General features: G+C 46.5%; 1 protein-coding gene across 6 annotated transcripts in view; it reads left to right on the top strand.

The window, feature by feature from the left end:
• The window catches only part of GFI1 (growth factor independent 1 transcriptional repressor), a 42,566-nt gene that overhangs the window by 8,030 nt on the left and 10,347 nt on the right, over positions 1-24,189 (top strand). For 4 of the 6 annotated variants that reach the window (XM_053249326.1, XM_053249323.1, XM_053249322.1 and 1 more), the window contains exons 2-6: positions 1,092-1,263; positions 10,097-10,344; positions 10,812-11,009; positions 22,772-23,175; positions 23,953-24,090. In XM_053249326.1, coding sequence (XP_053105301.1) covers positions 10,230-10,344; positions 10,812-11,009; positions 22,772-23,175; positions 23,953-24,090 — 855 coding nt within the window. In that variant the 5' untranslated portion in view covers positions 1,092-1,263; positions 10,097-10,229. Of the gene's footprint in view, positions 1-1,091; positions 1,264-2,145; positions 2,229-2,514; positions 2,771-10,096; positions 10,345-10,811; positions 11,010-22,771; positions 23,176-23,952; positions 24,091-24,189 lie in introns of those variants that run through there. The other 2 variants (XM_053249328.1, XM_053249327.1) reach the window with 2 other exon arrangements.

Raw genomic sequence — 24,189 nt, 5'->3', positions numbered from 1 at the left:
TTTCCCCACTGCGCCATTACATGGCGACTGGGACAAACAGATATTTTATTTTAAACTCCTCTCCTTCTGAACATCCTACTCTAGGCACCATGGCTCCCTGGCACCTGAGCTTCTTCAAACTTTTCCCTAGGATTGCAATGTAAGGGGCTTTGCTATGGCAAATGCAAAATTTATTTATTTGACCAAAGAATATGGAAAATTCCCTGAAGATGGGAACTTAGTATTGCACTGGTGCAGCATTGCTTCCAGTTGAGCATATAAAGGACTGATCTGTACAAGAGTGTTTGGATCTTTAACCCAGCAGCGCAACATTTATTGGGGTCATCTCTGATGTTAGGTAGTCATGATGCCAGATTTCAGTGTAGTATTAAATGGTAGCACATTGTCAATGATTCAGTTTAGTCTTGAATATTCACCATTGGGGTGCACCCAGGTATCTTAAATTGTGTATGGTCTATATGCAACCTGTGAATAATATTTTTTAAAATTATTATTTGGCTAAAAGGACTTAGCTTAGTGGTAGCAGACATGCTTTGGATGCAGAAAATCCCAGGTTTGATCATTGGAATTTCTAGTTGAAAGTACCAGGTGGTGGGAAACACCTCTGTCTGGGACCCTGGAGAGCAGAAAATGATGGCCCAATAGTTTGAGTCGCCACAGGGCAGCTTCGTATGCTCATATGAATAAGCAGATATAAAGAATAAGGATAATCAACGAAATGGCAACCAGCTTCCCATGAGTACCTGGAATATTAAGCTAATCAGTGTTGTGTGTGCTCATATGTTTTTCAACATCGATTTAATGTTGGTGAAAGCAAAAGCGATTTAAGAAGCGGATAGGATGAAGGCGAACAGAAACCTCATCCCCCTAAGCCTTGGGTGGCGCACCTCGGCAAATGGGCTTGGTACAGCGGAGGGCAGCCAAAAAGCTAAAAAGGAGCGAGCGGTGGGGTGGGGGAGGCAGAGGGAAGGAGTCGAGGGCTGATTTGTTGGGGTTTGGAGGAAGAAAACACACACACACACTTTGGTGGTATTGTTGCAGCAGTAGCAGAAGCTCCCTAACGCTCAGGAAGTGGAATTTGTGGTTTTCAGGGGCTGAGCTCAGAAGGGGTGTTTAGAAAGAAAAAGAAAAGTCCAGCGCAGAGTGTCACCGCTTCTTCAGAGGCTCCAAGAAGGAGGAGGAGGCTGTACACGCTGAAGGTCTCCGAGGGATAGGAGTGGCGGAAAGCCAAGCAGCCGGCTCCGTGCAGCGTCCTTCCCCATGGTAAGCCATGCGCCTCTTCTTCCATTGCCTTTTCTCCAGTCTCTCCTTGCCTTCGGCTTCTCCTGAGCCCGAAGAAAGAAGGGCGGGACGGGAGGAAGAACTCACCCCAGATTTCCCTACACTACAGCAAAGGGTCCCTCCCACCTGTTGGAACTGTTGATCACTGGAGGTGAAATTGAAATCGGATGCTCAGCCCCAGAACCTGTTCTGGATAGCCGCAGATTTTGCAATCCTTAAATTGAGTGCGCATTTCTGAGCATGTGCAGAATACCTTGGTTTTTCAATCCATCTATTAATTCAGTTTATTACATTTGTATGCCACACTTCTTCAGTCCCAAGGCCGTTCCTGAGCAGTCTCTCATACAAATACTGACCCGATCTGGATCTGCTTAGCTTCAGCAAGAGGGTTATTAACTTAGACCACGCCCTGCGATCTAATACTTGGGAAGAGGCTTCCACAGGGGACGTGCTTTCCTGGCAGGCTTGAGAGTTGCGCCCCAACAACGCCTCTCCCTTCAGAAAAGTACGCATTGGGTGGATACCGAGAAAAGTGGGCGTAGTAACACCACTCCGGCTCCCGATTGGTTTCTTTGTCTTGAAAAGTCTGTTTGGAAAATATACGCCAAGCACATGGTGAGAAGTAGCGGGTCAGCGATCAAAAGGAAGTCTTTTGTTGGGGGGCGAAGTGGGGAAGCCCCCGTCAGTTCTTCCGCCCACCACTGGGCAGCAAGCTTTAGGGAGGGCCGAGCACGCTGTACTCCCCTACACCGGATTCTAGATGGAATCTCTTCCTAGATTAGACAAGGATCAAAAGTCTTGTCTTTTGATAGCGGTGTAGGAGGTCGAAACCATCTCCAAGGTCATACAGAGTCAAGAGTGTCTGCCAGGCCCCCACTATGAGTATTCCTGCCGAGCTCCGCCCCTATATCTCTGGCCCGTGTCCTGATTCCACATACTGACTAAAGGTAAAGGTAAAGTGTGCTGTCGACTCCTGGCGACTGGTTTTCTTTGGTAGAATACAGGAGGGGTTTACCATTGCCTCCTCCCGCAGTGTGAGATGATGCCTTTCAGCATCTTCCTCTACCGCTGTTGCCCGATATAGGTGCTTCCCATAGTCTGGGAAACATACCAGCAGGGATTCGAACCGGCAACCTCTGGATTGCTAATCAAGTCATCTCCCCACTCCGCCATTAGGTGGCTACAAACTGACTAAAACCTGCCTAATAATGCCTCATGCTTAACTAGGCCAAAACGTCGGCTATCTGGGTCTAACACGCCTTTGGTTGGTTGGTTGGTTGGAAAAAGAGTTTGGCCAATGCTGCTGTCTGAAGGCCTGCCTCCGCTTGTCCTTTTGAGGGCGGCGTGCTTCCTCCGCGGGCGAGTGGGAGAGATCGCACCATCTGGACTGGACAAGCCGTTTTCCCACACGCGTGTCCAGGCTTCTTTTATCTCAGGACTCCGGCTTTGGCTGCAGGGAGCTGCTAGGAAGCGGAGGGGTGCCACAACGGTAAAGGAGGGCCAAATCAGACCTGGGAGGCGGGGCTGGTCTCCCGGGCGCTTGTCGTGACCCGGTTGCAAGGTGTAATCTGGAAAGCGCCCCGGCGGCGTTTGTTGCTTCAAACTGAAATGCAGCCGCGCGAATGTTGTGGAGGGGAGCCACTTAACCCTTTCATCACAGGCCGCGGTCAGATCCAAATCGTTCTTCTTACCAGTCTGCTTTCCCACTCGCAGCAGGGGAAAGCTGATCTGATCCGAATTGCAAGCCCTCATGGCTCCCACATAGAGTCAACCGCCTGGCCTGAAATATTCGCTTGAATGATTGGAACCTGGGTTTTAAATATAGTGTGAAAGCCAGGGCAGCTTCGCGTGTATGTTTCCTAACGCAGGCATATATGTTTCTTAGGCCGCGTAGACGCGAAGGCGGTATCCTGGGAATAGAACTTCTTTTGGTCTGGTAATGTAGGAGCCTCGCCTGACAGTGTTGTCCCATTGATTTAAGTGGGGCTTGTATTCAAGGTCTGTGTGCGAAAGAAAATATACCCATGTCTAGGTATTAAAATCGTTCTTGTTTTGCCAGCTTTTAGATTTGGGCTCAGCAAAGAACTGAACCCAGTTCATCTACTCCTCCAAGTCTAAGCAGGACCTTAATCGTATAATCAGCCCTGGCGGGCTTACTTTTTTTTTCCTCCTCGTTAAATAGTACGGGGGGCGATTCGGGTAGAGACTAATCTCCAGGTCGGCAGGTGCTGTGTGCCCTCGGTAAAATAAAATAAAATAAAATAAAATAAATACAGCTTCCACGGGCTCCAGCTCTTGAACATCTCGCCCAGTGCCCCCCGTTTCAACTTCCTGCGAAAAAGAAGAGCCCTTTCAAAACAACCTCCTTTCCATATCCGAGGGCCGCCGGGGGCACGCCTGGCGCTTGGCTCTTTTTTCAGCCCAGCGTGGATCTTCAAGGCAAGGTTGGATGAGCGCCCCTCTGCGGAAGGAAAGGCAGGCCGAGTTGGGAAGCAGTTTGGAAAGGAAGGAGAGCCGTGCAGTCTGGACGCGGCAGGGCAGGGCTCTTGTTTACCCTCTTCAGTGAATCAATAGGCTGCCAGCCCGGGGGTGAGTGATGGAGGAGGCGGCGGCGGAGGAGGAGGCTGGTGTAGATAAGTCCAGCCATCTATCAAGGCGCTTTGATTTTCGCTCCCAGCTTCCCGCTGCCGCGCGGCTCCTTCTCAAGGATGAATGGAGAGGCAGGTGGAGCGCGGGAGACTTTCTCCCACCACCCCCAACAGCAGCCGCGGCAGCGCTCTAGCAAGAAGGTCCGGGAACACTGGCTGGGCACCTTCGGCCGCCTGTCCTGTGCACTTTAATGTTACATTGGCTGGCGCAATGTTCAGCCTGTATCCTGACCTCTCCTCTCCATCAGAAACGCCCAACTGCGAATTCGTTGAGAACAGGGGTGTAGCTATCATTGAGCAGATGGGTTCAATGAACCCGGGCCCCAGCTCCTGAGGGCCCCTCCCAACTCCACCCGTCCACATTGTGTCTTCATTGTCTGTCTCCCTGACTCCGAGGGGCTGGGGGGAGAGGGGCGAACATGGCCCCGTCTCTCCTAGCTACGCCCCTACAAGAATGAAAACCATATTTTAAAAGGATAAATCACGGCAAAATCATGTTTAAAAGTTGCCAAATTGCTGTGCTTAAGGGTTACACTTGGATCTTGGAAAAACATCCCTTAAAGCCATTGGTCGAGTTATTGGGGGGGGAGACCTTAAGAGGTCCCTCTCCGGATTCCTCCCACGTTTAGCAAAATGATGCCCCCCCCCGCAGGCTTTTAAAAACAGTAAGTAAAGGAACGGACACAAAAAAGGTAAGGGGAGCAGGTTCCTTTGTCTCCTGGAACTGGAGCAATGCTTAAAGTGCAGTCCCCCGGGAAGTTCTCTTGCGCAAACCCTGTCTAAATTAATGGGAGCTACGCAAGACCGCTACTTCCAATCGTATCTTGTAAATACTGCCTTTGGGTGGTCTTCGGCAGCTCCTATGCATTTTGATTAGGCTTGCGCAGGAGAACTTCCTTGTAGATTTGGCCATGAAGACAAAACTACCCGTCATTATCATATAATAAAACAATCTCTATTGTTTGTAACCCGCGCCTATAGTGTACAGGATGCTGTACATTAAAAGAGGCACACACACAGAGACAGACAAGGTAAAATGTCCTGCTTTAATCATGCAGGTTTCAGTATCCAAGTTCAACCGTGTATCGAACTAATCATCATCATCATCATCATCATCCTGACCATTCCCGTCTCCTTTCTAGATCCCATCACACTGATCTCTCAGCTTTTCAGACAATTATTTCTGAGAAGCAGAAATTCTGTTGAAAACAGATGGAAGGTCACAATCCAACACTATTCCCTGCACAACTCCTGCCCATTTCAAATATCCCGCTTGACTGTGCTCGAATTCTCCAGGCGCAATGTAGAAAAATGCGATCCAGTCGGACATAATTTTGTTCAGAAGTCAGTCTCAAGGACTTCAATGGGACTTATTGAAGGGTGCATAGAATAGGAGCCCCATCTGAAGTCCATCCAGCAGATCAGAACATGTAGAGATCAAAGCTGAGTTTGGGAATTCCAACAACCTGGACTGGAAAGAGATTAAAAAACAACACATTCTGGCGAATTAACCTAGGGCATTCCTCCTGGATGTGTACCCGCCCCCATAAAGCCCCTAAATAAGTGACCATAAAGATGATATTCTATTTTAAGGGAGATCGTGCGGACGCTCAATCCATTCATTTATTTGCATAAACCGAAGGGCTTCGCAAGCATAGACACAATTATGTGCAGAAATGCTGGCATTTTGGAGCGGATTTGGGCAGCATTCCTCAAACCATTTTACGCCGCAGTCATCTCATCCCAAACAACTTGCTGTTTTCAGCTTCCGCTCTATTGAATAGGCTGAAGAATGTGTTGGGAGTGGGAGTGGGGCGCCGTCTAATTTCACTCTTTGCCCCTTGCTACAGATTTGATCCCGATTTAGAAGGACATAAACGAAGCGCGGGGCGCGGCGTGGGGGCTCTGAACCTAAGAGTGTCAAGAATATTTCTTGATGTCTTTATTTCCATCATGCTTATAAAACGACACATCTGTCAAAGGACGCAGATATTAAATGCAGAATGACCCAGCTGGCAAAAATGTGAACATCGTTTCTGAGTGGGAATCTAAGGGCGCATATCCTCAAAGTGACTTAATACAGATTAAGTTTATCTTTAACACCCCTTTTCGATTCAACGCATAATCGAGCTGATTTGTGCAGTGGGTCCCCTCAATCCTCCACCCCGACATTCCCAATCATGTTTTGTTAGCAATAGCCGCGAACTGAGAATTTGCGTTTGTTTGTAAACAGCAAACTGGTGTGTATGTGTGTGTGTGTGTGTGTGTGTGTGTGTGTGTGTGTGTGTGTGTGTGTTCAATTGTATCACATTAATCTAAAAGGCAAAAGTGTTCGATCTTTGTTATGAGAGGCATGGGGGTGGATGGGGTGGGGGGGTAGGTGGTAGGGGAAATACACACACACCCCAAAAACCTACGCACCCTCACTTAAGACGACGACTACACTGATTTTCAATGGAACATTTAAGTTTACACAGAAAAAGAGTAAAATAAGAGCGTTCCCTGTCCCCAAAGAGCTCACAGTCTAAAAAGAAACATAAGATAGACTAGACACCAGCAACAGCAGCAGCCACTAGAGCGATACTTTTCTGGGAAGGCTGGCATAAGGTCAGTTGCTCTCTCCCAGCTGAACAAAAAGAGAATCACCACTTTGAAAGATGACTCTTTGCCCAGTTAGCCCAGTTAGCAGGTTTAGGAGGACGAAACAGGCCGGAAAACTACTCCTCAGGAGCCTGGGAGGATGCGTTGTATTCATACGGACTTGGCTGGGGTCGGGAAGAGGGGAGGAGTTCTCACTTCTTGGATGTGATCCCCCTTCCCCTTCCCCTTTCTGTCTAAAATCAAAAGCAGCCTCAGGAAGCTGCGAGTTTAAGAGCGTCTGCTTAACCCCTTCCCTTCTGGACGGTTTTCCACTCCTCCCCTCCCCCCGCCACGCACTTCACTTCTCCCAACCCGCCTTTCCCCCGCAGGCGCAATGAGAGGCCAGAGGCGACCACGGAACCGCAGCTACTGTTTTCGGTTTCCAGTCTTTCATCCCCTCCATCCATCCCCATCCATGCTCCGAGTCCCTCCCGTCCCTGCTGCCCTCCCTGCTCTCCCTTCCAGCATCCTCTGCAGACCGCTTCGGCGCTCCCCGACGTGCTGCTCCTCGCCTCGGCCCTTCCCAAGCTCGGAAGCGAAATGCCTGCTGCTCCACTGGGCGGATCTCGCAGCCGCTCCTCAAAGGGTCGCCTGGCAAAGATGCCTCTCGGCTTGCCGCAGGAAAGACTCCAGCCGGTCAGCCCCCGGCGCACCATCCAGAGGCCAAAGGGAGGGCTGTGCTTGCTGCTCTTTCAATAGGAGGAGCGGGGCTTTAAGACAGGGCAACTTCGAGTGCACACCGCGGCACATTTACTCGCAAGTAGATCCACTGGGTTTAAACAGGGCTTGCTTTGCTTTCGGGTAGGTGTGCACACGCCTGGAGCCTCAGGGTGCTTAACCCAGACTGGGTCGTGGGCCCCTTTTAGCTACTTTGGCCAAACGCGCCCAAAAGCAACGGAGAAGAGCTATGTCTGCCACAATAAAAGGTTCGTTTGTAGACCTGGTTTCGCATTCTCTCTCATGAGCGAATTAAATGGAGTGGATTCGAATTCCATTTTAAAAGCGGGATCCCTCCCCTTCTCTTTCCCCTCTCCCGGTCCCATTAATGCCTCGAATAAGAATCAGGGTCCATCCCTTAATGAACGGCACACACGCTTTATTTAGGATCGGAATGCAACAACAGTGAATTATTTTAAAGCCTTCGGTAAGAACAATATAATCTAAATGTAGTTTATGCAACACTCAAATACTATAATCTAGTTTATAGCATATAAACTGGTGTGAAAAGATCCACGAGGAGGTATCTTTCTCCTTCGGAGTGGCATAAAAAGTCAGTTAATCCTACTCAAGCTGCTTCATAATTTCCATTTTCCTCCTCGTCACTATTTTGTCTGTTTGGGTTGCCAAAATCCAGAATCTGACAAAGCGGGCTTTGGACCACACAATAAATGTATTCGTCTTTAAGGTGCCACAGGATTCTTGATGGTTTTGACTAATGTAGACTAACGAGGGCTATCAGTCTCTAGCCCCTGATGGTCATTTCTTGGCAGTCGACCTCGCGCAACAATCGGGGCTGCCATATGGCCTGGATTGGTCTGAACCTTGTTGGACCGAGTCGGCGAAGATGAGGAATATTTATATACCGCTTTTCAACAAAAGTTCCCAAAGCGGTTTAGATAGAGAAATAAAAATAAATAAAGATGGATGCAAACGTCATCCAAACACCAGTGACAAGACAATAGCTCTTGATCTTGACGTCCTCGGGTAGTGTTTGGAATCTAGGATTCAAGGTTTGGAGTTACACAGAAGTCTTTCTCAAATTGTGTGTTCAACAGCTTTAGAGGGGTGAGGAAGATAAAAAATGCTTCTATGTCTCCTTAGGTTTAGCCCCTTTGATTGTTTTCCCAGTACTTTTCAGGACCTTTAAAAACATTATTCATATTTACCAAGTTGTTCTTAGAATCTTAGATCTTAGAATCTTCAGCCTGCTCTCTGGGAAAAGCTGTTGGCTCTTGTTTGCCCATCAAGTTATCGAAGGAGGAACGTCATTTAGAGTCCACCTTTGATTATTTCCTTTCTTAGTTATATCTCGCTTTTCTTTCCCGAGGGAAACCGGAAGCAAGGAATTAAAAACGATCAATACAACAACCAATAAACCACAACAGAAATATAACAAACAGAAAATAATTAGAAATAATTCAACAATAATTCAACACAACAACATGCAATAACGTAATATCAACTATCAGTTAACATTAAAAGACTAATAATAACCACTACCACCACACATACACACATCCTCCAAATATTTATGTATTTATTTCGAAAATGCACGTTTTCCTCCTTCACAAAAACATCCCAGGGCGCCAATCAATTTTAAATATAAATAGAACAAAATCAATATCTATTTTAAAAATAAAAATATTTTAATCAAAAATACAAGGATTAAAAAAAAATCCTATAGTGATAAAACCGAAACAGTCAGCCTATCAGATCGAAAGCTTGTCTGAACAAAACCCTATTCACAAGACTTCTAAAGCAAAGGAGAGAGGGAGACCCCCGCAGTGACCACACCCCTTAGGTAAAGAGTTTCAGACATACACACCAGGCACACCAGACAGGAACGTTACATCTCTGGCCAGCTTGCTGATTCTACACACTCACATTGTTATGAACAGTTCAGTTGACTGCGTCTGTTTTCTAAGCGTGCACGTCAAAAGCACAAATCTTTTTGCTCAAACAAGGGGTGTGTGTGTGTGTGTGTGTGTGTGTGTGTGTGTGTGTGTATGAGAGAGAGAGGAGAGAGAGAGAGAGACTCTAAGTTAGAAGAAATGAAATGAAAATGTTCTGGCAGTTGAATTAATTTGAAACATTACTGCAGTCGCATCTTAATTTCCCGACTGACATGATGTGATGAACAGATCTGATGGCACCCCCTTTGTGAGATTTTTGCCAGTATTAAAAGTCGCTTTGGAGGAGCCTTTTTGGTAGAAAAGCGACTTCAACACAAATAAAATAAAACAAAACGTGCCTTGCACACTGGGCAGGATAAGACTTAAGACGTCTAACCACCTATGAAATCAACGAGACCAGTTGATCACGACTAACTTAGGTCTCATTCATTTTAACTGGACTTAGTCCTGACCAGCCTAGTCTGAATCCTGCCCAATGTAAATGGGAAACCAACCCTGGAAGCAGGGGAAAAAAGTGACCACTATAGACTTTGATTTGTTCCACTTTATTTTTCCCCTTTAAAAAAAATAATAATAATTCATTGCTGGGTATCCAAAGCCCTGCCTCTCTCTCTCTCTGAAAAATCACGATGAACCCTATCATCCCAGGGTGAAATCTGAGACAGCGCTCCCCCGAGCCCCGCAATCAGAGAGCTCTGGGGTTACAGAGCGAGCGATCCCGGGCTCTGACGGGCGTTGCTTGGCTTTCCCAGGGCAGCTCCTCTCCTCCCTGCTCCGACCACCTGTCTGAATGCCACCTTGTGGACAACCGAGTTGTCCTGCCTGCTACGCATGCTCCTCCTCCCCCCCCCGCCACGAGTTCCCTAACCAATGGCTTGTCAACCCTCTCCGCAGATCCCGTCCAGCAGGGCTGCGACTTTAAAGGGATTCACTCGAGGGGACGCTCGGAGGGAGCCCGGACGGCAGGGACTTGTCCCCGTAGGAGGCCGAGAGGCGTGAAGGAGGACCCCCCCTCCCGCCCGCCACCATGCCCAGGTCCTTCCTGGTGAAGAGCAAGAAGGCGCACAGCTACCACCAGCCTCGGGCCCCCGACGGCGAGTACAGCCTCAGCCTGGAGAGCGTCCTGGCGCAGATCTGTGCAGGTAAGAAGAGCCAGCTGTGCCTCGGGTCGTCCGGCCGGGCAGCTGGAGGCGGGCTCGGCGGTCCCTCCAGGCGGACTCCTGCAGCAGCCTCCCCGCAAGGCGCGCAGGGTGGCAAATGCGTGGCTTGTCTTCGCTGCCCGCTTCTGGCACATCCCAATCCAGCCTCGCGATGGGGAGGAGGGAGGGATTCTGTCCCTGGGAGGTGCTCCGGGATCCATGGACGTGAGCTTTTATGGACCCTGGGGCGGCCACCCAAGCTCGTCTGAACACGGATTCGTGGCCCTTGGACGCACTTCAGCCACCCTTCGTCCCGCAGTCCTGGACAGGTGGGCGTTGTTGCGCAGTTAGTTTAGCTTTATGCAGATTTGATGCTGGGGAGTCCAAAACCGGGGGGTTGTGGATCAATCCGTAGCCAAGGGAGAAAAGCGGGGCTCTTAGGAAGACTCTCTCTCTCTTTGCCTGGACAGACACTAAAGTTTCGGGGGAAATGAATCTGGGCTTCTCTGAATCGGAACACCCTCCGGGACGGTTTTCCCCGGAATCTCAGCTGCCCGACGGGGCGGACGGGACCTCGGAGTCGGCTCCCAGCTGTGAGGGCAGCGTCTGCGACAGAGCCGCGGAGCTGGAGGATTTCTGGAGGCCGCCCTCTCCCTCCGCCTCACCAGGTAGGGACCTGGACGTCGGTGTGAATGAGGCTGGCCCTGGGGCAGGAAGGATCTCCGTTTCCCCCACAGTCAGGATCCTCGACCTATAGATTCAACCGTACCTTGATGTTGTCCCCCAAGGAGACAGTGGTGGACACTCTCCCTGACTCCCTCCCCACATACTTTGTTCTCTTCAACAAACTTGAAACTTAGTGCGGCGTGCAGGAAAATTCCGTGTAAAAATGAACGGAAAGGTCTGAATAGCGAGATAAGATCAGGCAGGGATCCACTTTGCTAAGGGAAATTGGAAATAACAGTCTGGATCCAGGCAAAGGGAAGCAGCGATTCTGGTTTGGGAGGAAGACAAAACGCCTATTTACAGGTTGTGTTCAGGACACACACATCTGTGTCTAGTGTGTGCATGTAGAGATTTGTGCACACCTACAGTTATTCATAAATTATGTCCAGTGCCTGTGCACTACACTTCCTATTTGTACCCTGCATTTGAGGGGGCCTCTATCCACCTTCACTTTCAAAGTGAAGGCATGTAGGGCCATAGGCAGAAAAATATGTGCCTGTGTACAGACAGGGCACGACATAAGGTCTGAATGGCTAGAGCTGTAAATGCCCAAAGGAACATATGAATTAAGAATAATCTGGGATAGATTGGCTCCTAAGAAGATTTATGTACCGCTTTTCAACAAGTACTCGAAGCGGTTTATGTAGAATAGATAGATACATAGATTATTTGTCCCAGAAGGCGGGGGGAAAGAAAGAAACACCAGGTAGACACCAGCAACAGCCACTGCAAGGATGCTATGCTGGGACTGAATAGGGACAGTTGCTCTCCCGCAGCAAAATAGAAGGGAATCACCACTTTAAAGATGCTCAGTTAGCAAGGGAGGATGTTTTCCCCCCAGGATGTTCTTAAAATGCTTTGTGGGCACTCCTCTAGGAAGAGCATTTGAGGTGTACCCACAACTCACCCCAGTTCGTTCTTTCTTTCTTTCTTTCTTTCTTTGAAGAGAAGCCTGCGTACATCCCGGCCGGTGTCCTCCTCCCCTGCCCCCCGCCCGCCCCCCGCGTTGGGTCGGGGCACCAGAGCTGCTCTTCTGGCGACACCTCGAGAGCAGCCTCTGCCGGGCTCCTTCTGCCTTTGATGTGGTCGGACCCGAGAGGAAGCTGCTCTCCTCTTTTGGCGTCAGAATGAACGCGTGCGAAAAAGACAGTCCTGGGGATTAAGTGCAATTTGCTGGCTCAAAAAAAAGAAGAAGTTGTTTTTTTTTAAAGGATTATAAGGCTTGGGGAAATGCTAAAATCGCAAGTGGCAGAAAAAGGGGGAAACCAGCTGGTTAAAAGTAGGCAAGCCTAACGACAAGTGTAGACAAATGCACAAAACACCTCCGCTCCGAAATCCTTACCAAAGCGCAAAACAAAACGGCCGCTTCCTAAAAACGTACCCCTGAAAGAACTATTCCGAGCAGTGGCAGGTCTCCCTGCTTCGTAACCCAGTTGCCATTTCATGCTGATCAAGTCGCACGTTAAGAAATGTGCTAAAAAGCCAGTTGTTCCTCAGAGTAGTGGTGTTGCCACAGAAAACAATCGTAGAGCAAACATGCGGGTGACCCGCCTTCCACAATTGTTTTCCTGCCCACTCATCTCTCCCTCCGCCCACCCGCCCGCCCCGCCCTCCAATATAATCTGTTCATAATTTAGATCATGATGGACAGGTATCTCGCCTGCAAAGTTTCTTCGATCATTCAGAAAAGAAAATAATAAATAATACCAAATTGGACTGCCTGCCTACCTTATAAGATATCTATCTATCTATCTATCTATCAAATATGACAAATGCGACAACTATTTATATAAAGATATATATTTATATATCTATTTATAAATAAATATATTTATATCTATCTGTCTAATCAATTTGTATGTTTCATTCGTCTGTATGGATGGATTAGAACATCAATGATGATGATGATGATGATAAACAACCATGTTCATGCTAAGGAATAAGGGACATATAAACACAGAAGTGGAGAATCAAGCAAAGTCAGTAATTCTCTCTCTCCCCGCCCCCCCCCACACACAAACCAACCAACCATGATCTAGTTTGCTGTTTCTAGGAAATAGGGAGAAATCCCAGATACATGAAAGCGTTCCACACTGTACCACGTTGTATGTTGCAATGTATGTTCCACACTGTACCACATTTGGATTTCAAGGGGGAAGGTATCCCTTTAAAAATGTTCCAAGGTTTATTATACTCAGTTAAGAAAAGGAAGCAGGAACTGTGAAGAAGGGAATAAAGACAAATGAATGTATATGCACATGATAGTGGGAAATCTCTCTCTCTCTCTCTCTTTCACACACACACACACACACACACACACACACACACACACACACACACTGCATTCTTCACATAGTCATTGCATCATCACCCTAATTACATAAAATCTTTTCCTGTGATTTCATATCTGAAGTTATGCCACTAGTTTTTCCATCTATAACTTCAAATAAAGGCAACCGGTCACTGAAAATCATGAGATTTGCTTGCCTAAAATAATATATTACTAGAATACTAAATAACCTATATCTAAAAAAATATCTAAACCACTTACATTCATACGTGCCACTGAAGTGAATTTGCTTTGATGCTGGATGGAGTTATAGCTGAAATAGGAATTGAAATCTTATGCTTTGGGTTGTGAAACTGTACTAGGGTTGCAGCTACCAAAGATCCATGTAGTCCAGCATTGTAGCAACAGCTTTCTGGTAGACTGCCTCTGTATATGGAGGCTTAACCTTTTACACTAGTGTACTATATCGGGCAGCAGCGATATAGGAAGATGCTGAAAGGCATCATCTCACACTGTGCAGGAGAAGGCAATGGTAAACCTCTCCTGTATTCTACCAAAGACAACCACAGGGCTCTGCGGTTGCCAGGAGTTGACACCGACTACACTTTACCTTTACTCTGTCATAGGGATGGAGAGATGGTGGTGAGTCTGTTTCTAGCAGTAAAGGGCAGGTGGTTCATATAGGATTGAGCTGTGGGCTGGCACACTCTCACTCATGTGAAGAGTGACTATTGGAGACCTGTTCATTTTGCTCACCCACTCTCAGTCCAGCTAATTGATTTATTTACTGCAAGCCCTGCCTACAGTCTGCCTACAGCCCCCTACTCCGCTTGCCCTGCCTTGGCTGAAACCACAAAGCTTGAGTTCCACCCTTCTCTCTGCCCCTGCCATTTGCCAGGCTTCCTTTAGTGATGGCAGGGCAACACTCAGCCCCCTTGAGTCTTGACCAAAAATAGAAACGATTAGATGTTCTTCATTTCTTTTAGTATTGGCAAGAAACAGGAATTGCTGACAGATCTGAGCGTTTCCACTAATGAGACTACCTTGTGGTGAAGCCTAAAAATAGTAACATATCCTTCTTCACTCTTGAGCAAAAGAGATCTGACAATCAGGGCTGACTGAACTGAGTTGTAAAGTGTCAACTTTAGTTTTGTCAATTAAAATGAGAAACAGGGTAGTTACATATGACAGAATGGACTCAAGATGTTTTGGTACCTGAGAAAGAACATCCAAATGGTGCCCTTCTCCCAGAATAAAATAAACAATTGGTGAGATTTCCCCTAAATTTCGTGTGTGTGTGTAGATAATAGCTGACAGCCAGATTAAAGTCTTGACTAAGTTTCTCCATTATTTTCAATGGGACAACTCATGAGTAACAGTTTGGCGTCAGCCATATAGTTTTATTGAAAATGTACATCAATGCTGGCTAAAAACTGTAATACTGGAAAGGGACTGAAAATGCTCCTCTTTTGCCTGGCATGATTATGACATATTTGTTTTGTTAATAAAGCAGAATCATAGAGTTGGAAGGAATCTTCTAATCCAACCCCATGCCATGCAGGAATTTACTAGAGTATGTGCCTCCAGTTTATCAGGGCCATACTAGACATTTACTAACTTGCATTACCTAGTGCTTCTCCCCTGCTCCCCAGAATGCCCCCAAAGTTTCATTGGGACCACAGTGTGCAGGGAAAGGGAGGATAACCCTTTCTCATTGCATCCTAAAAATCACTCTTCCTGAAGCTGTTGTACGCCTCCAAAGCTGTTGTATGCCATTGGGGAGCATACAGTAGCTTGGTGTGGGGGTGATTTTGCAGGAAAATAGCATGATCAGAAAAGGCTGACCTCTGTCTCCTTTCATGGTTGTTTCTTTGTGGGGAAGAGAGTAGATGAACACAAAATGAATTTTTTGCTTCGTTTCAAATTCAAATCAAATTTAACTCCTGCTAACTTGACAGAGAGGCACCTTTTTAATGTGATGATTCTCTTTATTTAGCAGGGGGAGAGTAACTGGCCCCATCCACCTCCAGTGACTGTTGCTGGTATCTATCTTATGTTTCTTGTGAGCCCTTTGGGGACAGGGATCTTTCTATATATTTAATTCTCTTGGGACATGCGTGCCCAGGATTTGGCAGCGGAAGTCTCTCAACAGGCGAGAGTTCCAAAGTGAGGACTGAGGAGGAGAGGGGGAAGAAAGTGCTGGCAGTGGCCGCCGGCTGGCCAGCGGGTGGAGAAGGGGGGAAAGAAAGGTGGCAGCGGGCAGTGGGCGGGGGGAGAGAAAGGTGGCGGTGGGCAGCGGGCAGGGGAGAGAAAGGCAGTGGGCGGTGGGAGAGAAAGGCGGTGGCGGGCGGCGGGGGAAAGAAAGGCGGGTAGCGGGTGGGAAGAGAGAAAGGCAGTGGCGGGCAGCGGGTGGGGGGAGATAAAGGCTGCAGCGGGCAGTGGGCGGGGGGAGAGAAAGGCGGCGGTGGGCAGCTGGCGGGGGAGAGAAAGGCGGGTAGCGGGTGGGAAGAGAGAAAGGCAGTGGCAGGCAGCGGGTGGGGGGAGATAAAGGCTGCAGCGGGCAGTGGGCGGGGGGAGAGAAAGGCGGCGGTGGGCAGCTGGCGGGGGAGAGAAAGGCGGCAGGCGGGGGAGAGAAAGGTGGCGGTGGGCAGCAGGCAGGGGAGAGAAAGGCAGTGGGCGGTGGGAGAGAAAGGCGGCGGCGGGCGGCGGGGGAGAGAAAGGCGGGTAGCGGGTGGGAAGAGAGAAAGCGGGCAGCGGGTGGGGGGAGATAAAGGCTGCAGCGGGCAGTGGGCGGGGGGAGAGAAAGGCGGCGGTGGGCAGCTGGCGGGGGAGAGAAAGGCGGCAGGCGGGGGGAGAGAAAGGTGGCAGGGAGGCAGCGGGTGGGGGAGAGAAAGGCAGCGGGGGGCAGCGGGTGGGGGAGAGAAAGGCAGCGGGGGCAGCGGGTGGGGGAGAGAAAGGCGGCAGTGGGCAGCGGGCAGGGGAGAGAAAGGCGGCGGCGGGTGGTGGGCAGCGGGCGGGGGGAGAGAAAGGCGGCAGCAGGCAGACAGGAGGGATAAAAAACGATGGGGCCCTTCTTGGCCGCCCACCATGGTTCTGTGTGTGGGGAGGAACGGGAGGGGAGGAGGGCTGGAGAGCGTGGGCAGAGGGAAAGGGAAGAGAGGAGAGACCGGGGAAGGAGGAAGAGGGAGGGGGAAACAGCCAGCTCCAAAGCGCCGCACAGATGCTCTGTGCGGGGTTGGCTAGTCATATTTATTTGTTATTTGTTTCTCTTTGTAACCTGCCCTGAGCCATTTTTGGAAGGGTGGTATAGAAATCGAATGAATGAATGAAAAAGTATGTTTTAAATTTGAATCAAATCCTAATCTGGTCCAAAAATTCAATTTGAATTTGAATAGAATCTGAATCAATTCAACCCTGTTTTGGCGTCTTTTCTAACTAGCCAGGGGCCTTAATGGTTTTTAAAAGATGCCAAACGGCTCTCAAATTGAATTTGAATCAAATTTTGAAATTTCTATTGAAATCCAAATTGAATTGCCCTTTTAAGGGGTGATTTGATTTAGATTTGAATAACTGGAATCACCCAGATTCAAGTCGAATCGATTCAAATTTGAATCAATTTGCACATCCCTAGAAAAGAGCCACTTCTGGTAATAACTTTGTCTCTTACTAACACAGGTTGACACGTCCAAGTTGAGCCCTTCGTTTGCCGCTACTAAGCTGGGTTTCAACTTGCTCTTGTGCTATTGATAGCTCTGTTACTACCTGCTAGCTCACCAGTTGCAGTTATGCAGGAAAGATGTTCTGCACATGCTTAGGCACTATTCTTAATTATTACTACAGATATTCTGGGACTCAGTCAAACAACAGATTCTAGGCCTGAACTCTGCCACGAATTAATCTCTGCTTTCCAACCCATCCTCTCCCCGGTCGCTGATCTGGGGGAGGGTGGTTTATTAATGGGGTGTGTCTAGATAGACAGGATTATTACTTCCTCTCCAATTTTTGTTGCATTAATTATGTATATAGGAACCATAGTAAAAATAAATGTAATATTTATATTAGCAAAGTTGGATATTAATTTTGGTGATACACTAGGTAAAGGTCAAGTACCAGCTGCAGGGGAGTAACAGCAGGAGAGAGGGCATGCCCTTAACTCCTTCCCTTGGCTTCCAGCGGCATCTGGTGGGCCACTGTGTGAAACAGGATGCGGGACTAGATGGGCTGATCCAGCAGGGCTGTTCTTATGTTCAATAGAAACCAAGTGAATAGTATTACCTAGTGGTTGGAAGTCATGTAACTCCTAGGGTTCCTAGAGATGGGGTTAGGGGAAACAGAGAGTTCCTTTAGTCTCTCTAGCCCTCTTCAGACATGATAAAAACTGGGAATGCTGTATCCAAGTATATGTACAGCATCCCAAGAGTGTGCTCTGGATCCCCAGCCCTGTGCTGACATGCTCAGAAGTCCTGGCCCCTTACTGTCCACAGTTACAATGTTTATCTGCAGAAACAAACACTACTTATGGTGGCTGGAACACGGGAATGTGTCCCCAGCATTTCTGATCATGGGAAGAATCTGACCAGAAGTTTGCTTGTGCCGGCATATGCTGTAACCCTGGGAAGTGTGGTGTGTGTGTGTGTGTGTGTGTGTGTGTGTGTGTGTGTGTGGTGTTCTCAGTGCCTCAGGGTAGAGGTGGGGATTCAGAGCACACTCTAGTGGTGCTGTTCTTGTATACAGCATCCCCAGTTCTTATGACATCTGCATTTCCCCCCCTAAATTGATAGCTCTGTGATCACCAGGCTATCTCTCATCAAAATAAGGACTGCAGTCTTCTCATCCTGTATCAAGGCAAGATTTTGCTGTGCCAAAGCAATGTCTGCTGTGTCAAGGCAAGATTCTGTGGCTTGCAAAGTGACAGCAGAAAGGCAGGAGAGACTCCAGCTCAGGGTAGAGAGCCCAGGCATGGTCCAAGACATTCTGCTGCCTGAGGCAAAGGACCATATAACACCACTGGGGGCACTGAGAGGGCAGTGGAATGTATGTGGGGAGGGCGCCAGGTTTTGAGCAGAATGGGTAATGAAGGGTGAGAGTCGGGGCACAGGGGCGGCCCATGGGTGGGGTGCACCGGGAATATGCCCTGTGGCCCTGTGGGCCAGTCCGATCCTGCCACCACCCTCTATCTGCAGGTGGGTGCTCAACAGGCTATGCTGCTGAGAGTGCACAAATAGGCTCAGACTGTGACACCCACCCAGGTAGTGATTAGTTCCTGGCTCAAATTGGGGTCGGGCTGGATGGAGGAGAAGAGATATGCACCAGAGCGGCAAATGCACAGTGTGCTCCAGTGGGATGAGGAAGGATGGTGGCAGTGGACCATGTAGTGGTGCCCATGATAGCAGGGAGCGGACACTTGATGTACCTTGTGTTTCTCCCCACATCTGTGCCTGAGGCAACCACCTCACCCTGCCTCATGATGGAAGGGCCGCCATGTCATTACAGAAGGTGGAAGAAGAGAGAGCCCTCATATTCCACCCACCCAGCAAAGTGCAAACTTTTCACTTTAATGGCCTGATGGGACCTTGGGGTTACCCAGTGATCGCAGAGCTATCAATTTAGAAAAAAGCACAAGAAAGAGTGAAAATTCAGCTGGGTAGCTGTAGACAGATAATGAGTAGCTGCCAGAAACCAAACAATGATGTCATAATCACGCCAGCCAATAGGGGGCATCTTCTGTCTCCCTCACTTCAGGACAAAGAAAATACTTTAAAACTATAATATCCACAGCAATGGTTTTTGTTCCTTTACTTATTGAGTATATAGCTAATGCAATTATGGCACTGACACTGAAACTTGAGAGTTAGGAAAATCCTTTTAATTTCCCCCCAAATATGCTATCAAGATAGAGGGCCACATCCTGCTTAAAAAAATTGTTAGAGCCAAGTTCAGAACTAAAGCTGAATAAAACTAAATTTTAAATTATTGTAATGTTTTCACCTTTTTATTTTGTTGCAATTTGTATGATTTTATTGTAAATGGACCAGAGATGGGCAGTATACAAATATGGCAAACAAACAAACAAACAAACAAATAATCTAATTTAAAAAAATTCTACTGGCACAATCCATCCATCTTTCTCTTCTGTCCCTTTTTATATTGTGCTCAATTGACTTGTAAAACTATTGCTCAAAGTGCAAAACATCACTTGGTTTCTGCTTTTAAAACACTGTCAAGTTGTTTTATTCCTCCTACATGAATGTATTTGTCTTATTTAACTTTATTTCTACCCTGATTTTCTACATAAAATGTACTCAAAATGGCTGACATGTATGATTAATTTAAACACTAAAAATCATGATAAAAACACAACCGATAAAACAATAGTAACAAAATTAAATAGCATAAAAGTAATTAGAATAGAATAAATTATATATTAAATGTTTGTCTGAATAAAAGACATTTTCACAGCCCATCTAAAGGTGAGGAGAGATAAGGAGCCTGTGTAATCTCCCCAGTGAGAGTTCCACAGCACTGGCATCACCACTGAGAAGGCACTGTCTGTTATGTCTGCTGCCAACTATATTTCTAGTGAAGAGGGGCCAGAGATCAGGGTCTCCAAGGTTGACTTTAATGCTTAGTCAGGTTCATAGAGGTGAAGACTGTTCTTTAGGTAATTTGATCCTAGGCCTTTAAGAGCTTTCGAGATCAATACCACCTCTTTAGACTGAGTCCAGACATGAGTAGGTAGACAGTGGAGTTGATATAAGATGGGATGAAGCATTCCAATGGGTGTGCACCAACAGGCATTCCAGAGGCTGCATTTTGTTTCACCTGCAGTTTTTCAGTTGTCTCTGAAGGCAGTCACACATAGCAAGCATTGGAATCGTCTAACCAGAATATAACTTAGGGATGAGTAACTGAGGCTAGTTGTAAAAGAATTGTAAAAGAACTGGAATCAGATTGGACCACAAGTGAGTCACAGGCTTAAAAAGAAAATTAAATGATTACGTATATTTTGACAATGACTAAATAGAGACATCCAAATATGGGTCCATTTGTACAAACAGCAACTAAATGTGATCATGCTTGCTCTGGGCTATGCAACTTGCAGCAGAGAAGTTGCATATTTAAACCACAAACCAGCTCCTTACAGGTAGAAAACTAACATGCCAAGGAGAAAGGGTTAGCCTCTAGCCTTCTTGCTGAAATGCTGCTTTTCTATGCACAGGGAGAGTTCCCCCCCTCATGGTGGAACAAGCAAACACGCAGACCCGCACCCCTCAAACCTACGGCAGAAGTGGCAGGGTCCAGGAAAAGCTTTATTGCTGATTCTGTGGAAGGGAAATGTTTTAAGAGCAAACCAGTCAGTCAGTCAGTCTTTATTACAGTCTTTGACCAATATCAAAACATCTAAAACAAATGAAAAATTTAAACATAAAGGTAAAATGTGCCATCAAGTCGGTGTTGACTCCTGGCAACCACAGAGCCGTGTGGTTGTCTTTGGGAGAATACATAGCCATATTAATAACATATCTGTACACTGGATTTCTGCTATATCTGCCAGCCAGTAGTTCCAAAGGGAGGGCATTCCTACGGACCCTCGAGAAGGCCCATCTATGTTTAGGGAAGGTGAGGAGGAATAGATAATCTGCTGGGCTAGTTCTCATCCCACCAAAAGAGTAAACCATGTTTTTGCCTACCTATGACTACTGAGTTAATAGTGGTAGCCTTGTAGTTGCATCTCTTTCCCCCATTTTGCAACCTTACTATTGAGTTCAGCATTTTCAGATGTCACTGATTCGGGTCAGTTTGTTTTAGGCATCTTGCAGCCTTTCCTCTCAAGAGATACTGATTATCCTAAATTTCTGGGGTTTCTGAAAGTAGCTGCAACTATGTACATTCTCAGATTGTCTCAAGTTAAGTTTCCAAAGCAAGGACCATTATATTACATTATGTTTCTAAAACAACAGAACTGTGTGTTTGGTCATTCACACATCTAAAAGATGGCAAAATGCATTGTACATGAATAATACAGGCAACTAGTTGTTGTTGTTGTTGTGATGAGGAGGATGAGGATGAAGAGGATGCTATTTACACACAGTCTACCAGATGTTATTATACTTTAATTATCGAGCCCTTTCCAAGGGTCTAGAATAATTAAAGAAAAATTAAAGATAGCATCGTAGTATTTGTGCTTCTTCTTCTTCTTCTTCTTCTTCTTCTTATTATTATTATTATTATTATTATTATTATTATTATTATTATACCATTTTCCAAAAAAAACTGATCAAAGTTGTTCACATGGCAGAATCATAAAAGCTGGTTACCTGCTCTCAATGGGCTCCTAATCTAAAAGTTTAAAGATGAAGCCTGTGAATTACAGAAATGATCTCAGTTCATGCATTTTGTCTAAAAAGTACAGAACAAGTAGAGAATGATAATCATTTTGCCCCAAATACTTAAGAATATAATGCAAAATATAAATTTCAAAGTAGCTTTTTTCCATGCAGAGTAAAATAAATACATAATTATCTATCTATCTATCTATCTATCTATCTATCTATCTATCTATCTATCTATCAAAATTAGATTTGTAGTTCACTTTTTGTTGGTGTTCCCCAAAGTGGCTCACATCTTAAATGGAATATTCTGTATTTTAAGGATGTTGTGACTCACAATGTCCTTAAAATATAGAATATTCCATTTAATACCTTTGCTTTAGCAATTAAAAGCATGGAAGAAATAGATCTATCAAAAGATATTGGAGGTGGTGATGGTAAAGAGAACAGGCTGAAAACAGAATATTAAAACACTGATCTAAAAATAAACACATTGTGTTATTGCAGCAACTACCATTACACTTAGAAAAATGTCTGTAGATAATGAAACTTATGATGATGCTATTTTAAATGCGTGGTGGGAAGGCTTGCTGTTCATCATGATTGCTTCTGATCTGCAAGATGATCTTTTATTATTATTCTTATACGTGTATGATTCTGTCAGAGGTTTTAGGGTAATGACAATAAAGTGGCCGGACATTTCCACTAATTTCAGACAGTGGATAACGAGAGAGAGTGATTCCATATTTTGCAATCATAATATGAGAAGAGGCCCATCCATGACTACAGAGTGTAGAATCACATCTGCACAGAATATCAGCCATTTTCCAGTGTTACAAATAGTTTCTTCCTCAGTTCTCCAAAAGCAGTGTGCAGTTTTGGAAGTGAGAGGCTTAGGATTGCCAGCCTAATGGTAAATTATTTCACAGATTATATATACTGTGAAATTTTTTTGGGGGGGGGGGAACATGAGACAACCATTTCCTGGAAGAACTTCAGTCAGATTTGGCAACCTTAGCTAATCTGGGAAGAGCGTGTCCTGTGAACCTGTTTAACAACCTCATTTCAATTTTTGTCTCTGCAGCTTCTGAACGCTCCATCTGCCCTTCCTTGGATGAGACTTCCCCCTTCTCAGTGCCCTTAAAACCCTATGCATGGAGTAGCCTGGGAAGTTCTGAGCTGAGACATTTGGTACAAAGCTACAGGCCCTGCCCAGCTCTGGAACGTAGCTCATCCCTCGGTCTCTTCTGCAAGCGTGGGTCTGAGTCCACTCTTTATGGAACGGAGCGCAGCTCAGCTCTGGGACTCTATGGTGACTTTGGCTCCCCTGGACTATTTGAGCGGCCAGCAGCCCCTGGAATCTACGTGGAGTCCCCACCTGGACACCAACAAGAGAAGAGCACAAGTGGCATCAAACTGGAATCGGAGCTCTTCTGTCGCCCTCTGCTGAGCAGTACTGGATCCTACAAGTGTGTCAAATGCAGTAAGGTAGGAACTGCATACTAAGACCCCTTTGATAGACTCAGGTGTCCCACTCTGACTCATTCAACCAGCTTCACTCCTGGCTTCTGCTAAGTATATAGGATCTTGGAGTCTAAGGAGCAAGGCACAGGCAAAGGATAGGCATGGCAAGGCAGAGGGAAGGACAAGGCAGAAATAGGTTCTTTTGTTTCTCTGATCAAAGAAGCCTGACCCGAAAGCTCTGATGGGGGGTCAAGGCATGTCACAGCACTCAGCCTGGTCTATTGTCTAATTAGCTTTTGTAGACCTGGCTGGACTTCTTGCAATGTTTACTTATTGTACTAATTTATTAATGAATTAAAATCATGTCTACTCTGTTCTTCAAGACTCAAAGCAATTCGCAGCATTTTAAAATGTTAGTTTATTTGGAAGGTGTTTATTACCCTTACCACATGATTCCATAGAGTCTTCAGAGCAGCTTACAGTCATAAATACCAGAACAAAACCATCCTGATGAAACTAGAAAACAGTTGCAATAAAATATCCCCTAAGCATAAACAAACAGCATACACAGCAGCAAATAAAGAATGGGGCCGACAAAACAGCATCATTTCTCAAAAGCAGAGCACCTTTCAGTCAGCAGCTCTGTTCTAATCCCCAATACCCTTCTTTGGCCAGAGCTAAATGGTAGTACAAGCAAAGGGCAGCTTCCTGCTTGACATCCTCAAGGTTCTAAGTTTAGGATCTACTGTGAATGTGTATCCAGAAATCCACCATGTTCTTCCTGACTTTTCCCCTTCTCAGGTCTTCTCCACCCCACATGGTTTGGAGGTGCACGTCCGTCGTTCACACAGTGGTACCAGGCCCTTTGCTTGTGAGATGTGTGGCAAAACCTTTGGCCATGCAGTTAGCTTGGAGCAGCATAAAGCTGTGCACTCACAGGTAAGACCACTAAGGGAATATGGATAGGAGTGAGCAATGGATCCATTAACTGGAAAGACTAGGCATCTCCAAGTCAGGGAAGATGTGAAGGTGGTCATG

This window comes from Hemicordylus capensis, chromosome 4 (assembly GCF_027244095.1).
Source record: "Hemicordylus capensis ecotype Gifberg chromosome 4, rHemCap1.1.pri, whole genome shotgun sequence".
NCBI classification, from domain to species: domain Eukaryota; kingdom Metazoa; phylum Chordata; class Lepidosauria; order Squamata; family Cordylidae; genus Hemicordylus; species Hemicordylus capensis.
This window is presented reverse-complemented; position numbering and strand designations above follow the sequence as displayed.